This window comes from Gordionus sp. m RMFG-2023, chromosome 5 (assembly GCF_954871325.1).
Source record: "Gordionus sp. m RMFG-2023 chromosome 5, tfGorSpeb1-WG-v2, whole genome shotgun sequence".
NCBI lineage: Eukaryota > Metazoa > Nematomorpha > Gordioida > Chordodea > Parachordodidae > Gordionus > Gordionus sp. m RMFG-2023.
This window is the reverse complement of record NC_088779.1, coordinates 27,879,402-27,885,414: the sequence shown is the minus strand read 5'-3', so window position 1 is coordinate 27,885,414 and position 6,013 is coordinate 27,879,402. Positions and strand designations below refer to the sequence as shown.

At 26.3% G+C, this 6,013-nt stretch overlaps 1 protein-coding gene across 1 annotated transcript; it reads right to left on the bottom strand.

The window, feature by feature from the left end:
- Nucleotides 1-3,004: 3,004 nt before the first annotated feature.
- Nucleotides 3,005-5,150, bottom strand: LOC135930316 (heterogeneous nuclear ribonucleoprotein A3-like). The gene is made up of 2 exons (XM_065467098.1): nucleotides 5,112-5,150; nucleotides 3,005-3,610 (listed from the first exon to the last, which is right to left on the bottom strand). Exons 1-2 carry the CDS (start codon nucleotides 5,148-5,150, stop codon nucleotides 3,005-3,007), a joined length of 645 nt encoding a protein of 214 aa, XP_065323170.1.
- Nucleotides 5,151-6,013: the final 863 nt, after the last annotated feature.

The window sequence follows — 6,013 nt, the reverse complement described above, 5'->3', positions numbered from 1 at the left end:
AAAATCTAATTTAAAATTTTCATGTTTAATTTCGATGATTAAAAAAAATAGGAAAAAAATAAAATATTTTATAAATTTAAAAAAAAAAATTCTGCTTTTCTTAAACTAAATATAAACAACTCTTAATATTCTGGGAACTCGTTAATTTGTCTATACACTTGTTTATAAATATTTAAGAATGATTTTTCCTAAGAAACTTCCACCCTCCTATATGTATTTTATAAATATATTTATATATTTTTTCTTTTTTTAGTAAACAAACAATTCTTGTTTTCTACATGCAAAATTTTAAAAAAAACATCTATTATTTGGTACTTAAAAATTGAAGAATGTCATATTGCTATCATAATAAATAATCATTTCTCTCGTATAAAAATATTAGTTCCCCACTCGACAGAAATTTCATAACAAATTTTCAAAACAGTGTTAATGCTTAGAAACTATTCATGAAATTATTTTAAATATTATATTTTACTGAGAAAAAATGTGAAATGTAAAAGGTTATAGAAATAATTTCTTAAGATGTCTTATCAAAAAAGTAGCGATACAAATATTTATATATGTATTATACTGGTTTAAGGTTTTAAATTGATTCCTTCGACTATAATTTCTTCCACAAAAAAAAATATATCCCAAATTAGATTTTTTCAATAAAGAATCACAATTGTAAAATAAAATAGGAGCTGGTTAAAAGTGATCAACAATTTAGCTAAATTGATTTTTGGTACCCCTAACAGAATAATACAAGACATAAATTCCATTATTTTTAGGACTCTAAGAATAACTTTTATCTGTCGTATTCTGGAAGTTCGAGTCTGTAATTTTCTCTCAAAATAGCCTCCTCGCTTTCGAGAAAAAAAATTTAAGTCGAAGGCAGGGTCTATTCAAAACAGAATACAGGGTTTTGGTTAATTTTTTTTTCCCCCACAAAAAAATGATCTTGATTTCGAATTACTATTTTTTAAATGTGTTGATTGATATTTTATTATTAGGAAGTTTTATTTTTTAAATGTGTTGATATTTTATTATTAGGAAGTTAGAGATGGAGTATAAATGTGTTGACTGGCCATGATTTTATTTTTTTTGTAAAAAAAAATTGGGTTTTAATAGAACAATATCGATGATGTAGCGCAATCTTTAACTTATAAAATTTGGACCAAAACTTTTAAAATAGTATGAATTAGGCAAGTTTTCACTTAAATTATTTTTTGACGAGGAGGGGGGGGGAACAGTTAAATCCTGATATGTTTTGACTGGCCATATGTCTATACCCTGTTTAACACAGTATTTTTGAGAATTAAATTATAAATATGAAATTGTGTGTATAAAGAACTAGCAAAATTAAAATTCTTAAGGATTTTCTTTTTTTCAAAACTATTTCTTACATTTTCTAATGCCAAAGAAATTGCAATTATAATGATATACAAAATTCAACGAAAGTATAATGCATGTTATAAAAAGTTTCAACACATACAACTTCGTGTCTTTAATTAACTTTATAATTTATAAATCTAAATATTTTTTCCAAATTATAAATATACCCTTATCATTTTTTTTAGCGTTTTGCGATTTTTTTTAAAAAAAACTTTCAACCCCATTAACAATTGCTTTTCGCGGGATTCTAAAATAACTCTTGTGAGTTATAAACTAAATAAGACATGATCTGACCTGACGCTCTAATCATTAAAGTATTTTTATATACCCTTATTATTAAAGTTGATAACAAATACATATAATATAGTTATAATATTTCTCTATGCTCGCAAATTAAAGAACAAATTCTCAGGATCACTTCCCATTGAATGAGCCGGGCCGTAGTGATATGCATAACTAATTATCATCAACTAGAATAAACTAACTTTTAAAGGATATGGATTGGCATATTTTTATAAATATTATAATTCAAATTGCTTAATAACACATAGAAACGAATATTATTAAACCTAGTTCAAATAAAACTGATCTAAACTCTAATAATTTTTCCATAAAGGGGTAAACATTTTTTTGAATATGAGCTAACAAAAAAGGTTTATGGAGGGAATAGATATATTATGTTTAGATGGCAGCGTCTTTTGGTGCTAATGGAGCTCTAAAACTATAATAGGATCACAGTCTACTCGACGGGGTGTAAAAACCACCTAAAGAGGTTGATGTCAGGAAAGGCATCCTATAAAAACCTTGAAATTTCTTAATGATTGAATCAGAGGAAACCTGGAAATCGCCATTAAACGGAGAAGAAGAAGAATTAAATACCTAACATTCCATATTTATAATAGTTTTTTTAGTTAAAACATTTTGGATGAAAATCAATTTTTGGACAATCAATACCTGGCATGCTATTTTTTTTAGACAATTTATCATTAATATGAATTATAAAGTTATTGTTTAATGATTTTTTATATCATGTTTGATAATTATACCTATTAAAAGCATATAATTATACAAATATAAAACAACTCAATTATCTTAACTTAATCATAAGAATTATGAAGATAGTAGCTTCTAATAAAATTATTTTCAGTCAACCCCTATGGCTACATAGATGCCTATTATAATAACATGCTATATACTAATAAAACTAGTTAGGATTTAGAAAGGATTCATGGTTAACATTATATTATTCATTTTGTTTAAATTGTTTTTTTTGTTATAAATCTAAAATTTTTTTTACTATTATTTAAATCTACACTGAAACCTTTACAAAAGTTTTGCTTGAATAGGCTTAATTTTTTTTATAAAACTCAAAATTTTAATAATTAAAATCCTTATGCTTGCAGATAACTATACAATTGTTTTAAATTAAATTCAAAGAAATAGCCTAAAATACACCAATATAACTTTATTTCTAGACTATTCATATAAAAACTATTATGCATATTATTGATTTATTATAATTATGTAACTCAGGATCAATATATATATATATTAAATCATTATTTAATGCGCAAATTATGTTAAAAATAATCTCTCTAAATCGTTTTTCGTAATTTTTGATGACGCCATCTCATATTCTAAGGAATGGGTAAGAGTTGTAAATTCCCGAACCACCGTAACAATTGATGCTGTTATACAAGCAATCCGCATTATCGGTATAATCGTCGGTACCATAGTAAGAAGAACCCAGAGTGGCGTATGGATTATCGTAGTAAGAAGATGAGGAATAATCACTTGGATAATAATTGTTGTAAACGTTTCCATAACCATATCCGCTCCCATAATAAGGTGAAATACTTCCGTAACCATAGCCGCCTCCATAATAAGGTGAGGAACTTCCATAATACCCATTGTTGTAGTTACCACGGTAATAGTTGTTGTTATAGCCTCCATAACGATGTCTATTATAACGATTACCACTATTGTATCCTCCAAATCCTCTATGCCCTCCTCTGTAACCACCATAACTCCTTCCTGAACCAATATGTCCGCCTCTGTATCCACCATGGCTCCCTCTAAAACCACCATGACCTCCCCTGGAGCCACCATGTCCTCCCCTGGAGCCTCCGTGTCCACCTCTGGCCAAAACTATTGGAAGCACAGAAAACGACTTTGAATTGGTAAAAACTTCACCGGTTAAATCGGGAATCAGGCTCGAGTAAAAGACCAATAAAATCTGTTTTTAATGGTTAGATAAATAATATAGATATGTTTTCACTATACTAATTAAAATAATCAAAGTTCTATATATCTTTAAACACATTATATAAAAAAAAATTGCCATACTTGAAATCCAATAAACCAATTTAAGAAGATCATAGTTACAAGAAAATATTAGACTTTAAAATGATTATTATAAAATTAATTTTTTATGATGAAGTTATATAAAGATTATCGAGGCCTTATATACTCATTTTAATAATCTATTGTAAATGTTGTGGCTAAAAAATAAAATAAACCTTATCTTCATTAAACAACAATTTCTCGAATACCCATCTCTATTAAGAATAACAATTCAGCTAAAATAGTGTTAACAATTTCTGTTATTCAACCTCTCTTATTTTATTTATTAACACTCTCGACAAATACAATAATAAAGTGTAAGTGTTTGTCACAATTGTCATTTCTTTTTATTATTATAATTGTAAATATCCCAATTTGTTATTGTTTTGTTTTTAAAAAGTGATCAGAAAATGAACAATAAATATCTTCCATATATATATCAAATAAATTGCAACTTATATAATTTTAAACACAATTATCTTTTGCGTTCAATGTTCTTGCATAACAAACCTAAGAATTTTTATTTTATTAAGATATGATAGAAGAATAGAGAACACAATTAACAGAATAAAGGAAATGGTCAAAAATATGACCAAATTCGATTAATTGGAATTTTTTCACGAAATATTGAAGAAAAAAAAACACAGAAAGAAGGAAGGAAAGAAAGATGAGAAAGATAATAGCTGTAAATTTATTACAAAAAAAATCCGAAATATACTCAATCCTTTGTTTAAAGAAATTAAAATTTAGATATATAAGAAATTATTTTAACCTATAATATTTTTCGCTATCAGGAATTTTTCAAAGGGCCTCTCTACAATAGTAAAATTAATAAAAATATAAAGTACGGGCTATTGTTTTTATATCGTTTTTTTTTATTAATAGATCTGGACTTGCCCTATATGTAATACTAAATTTTAGGCTCAAGATTGAAAAATATATCTACCGCGATGGGTCAAAAACGAAACGACATTGGTCCAAAATAATATTAATTTTTTTTTATTTAGGCCGGCCTATGGGCGAGCCTGATTGCAAAATTTTAAACTGGCTATTATGATGAATAATTTAATCAGAGCGATTACTCTTCATCAATATTTAATTAAGAGAAAAAAAAATCGATAAAGATTCTCAACAGGCATCACAGTCAAATTTTGTTAATCATATTCTAATTATTCGAAAGAAATATATAACCCAAATCTCACATCTAAAAATTAAATAATATTATATAGACATAATATATTAATTTTCTTTTTAAATTAAAAAAAATAAATAAATATGGAAAAAAAAAATTGAATGAAAGTGAAAATATGATCTTTGCTAAAAGACATTTTATGTTTCCTGGCGGTTACAATTTCTTCAGAGCTTGCCGCGATGGCATGCCAACCCTCATTTACCTTCCAATTCAGTTTCACGTAGCATTTTGTTGCCGACATAATAGAAAATATAATAACTTATTAGAGAAAGTTTTGTGTAGGGAAATAGCTATTTTCTTTGGTATTTCAAAGGCTTTTTATCAATGAGATTTTTTTTTCTTCACCATTTTTATAGATTTTAAATTTTTATTCAATTTTGAGAAATTAAAGTAGATATATTTTTAAAAATATTTTGCAAGAAACAAGGTGCCTTTTTCTTTATAGAAGTTCAATCCACTTTCTTATAATATAAAACAACTAACTTTTATTTCATTTTCGTTATTTATCTACAACATACAAATATAAATAATTTATAAATATATTATAACAAATAAACAGGTATATATTTATTTATTTTTTTAAAAAAAAACTACAATATAAATAATTATTTTAAAATTATTTTCCCCAAGAAAACAGATTCTCCTTCAGTTCATTTATCTATAAAGGGGGAAAAAATAAATTTTATTGTTGGTAAAAATTTTTATACTTTTTTTAGAAAAGCACCATCAGAATACACTAGGTAAAACAAAGCTATATAAAAATGGCAACTGACGCTTTCCAATCAAATTGATTGATATATATTTTTAAACATTAAAGAATATTAAAGGTGTCAAAACTGGTTGGCCGAACCTTATAAAGGTTTGGGGTTCGGAGGATAAATTTTTTTTTTAACTGTTCAGATTTGGTTTTGGTAAATAATAACAGTAATACAAGTTCTTATACAGGTTCATGAAAGCATATATTTTATGACCATGGTCCTATTTACTGATGTTAAACGGCTCGATTTGAATCGATTTCTCAATATTTTATTCAGAAAAATATAATGCAGGCCTTGAGATTTATGGAGGCATACAGCAGTGGCCTAACTAAGATTAATTCGGAAA

What these genes read in the sequence shown, in the direction of transcription:
- LOC135930316 (XM_065467098.1), bottom strand. Translation starts at nt 5,150, where the DNA reads ATGTCGGCAACAAAATGCTACGTGAAACTGAATTGGAAG. An exon ending in ACGTGAAACTGAATTGGAAG is followed by an intron (nt 3,611 to 5,111) that starts GTAAATGAGGGT and finishes CATTAAAAACAG; the next exon opens with ATTTTATTGGTCTTTTACTC.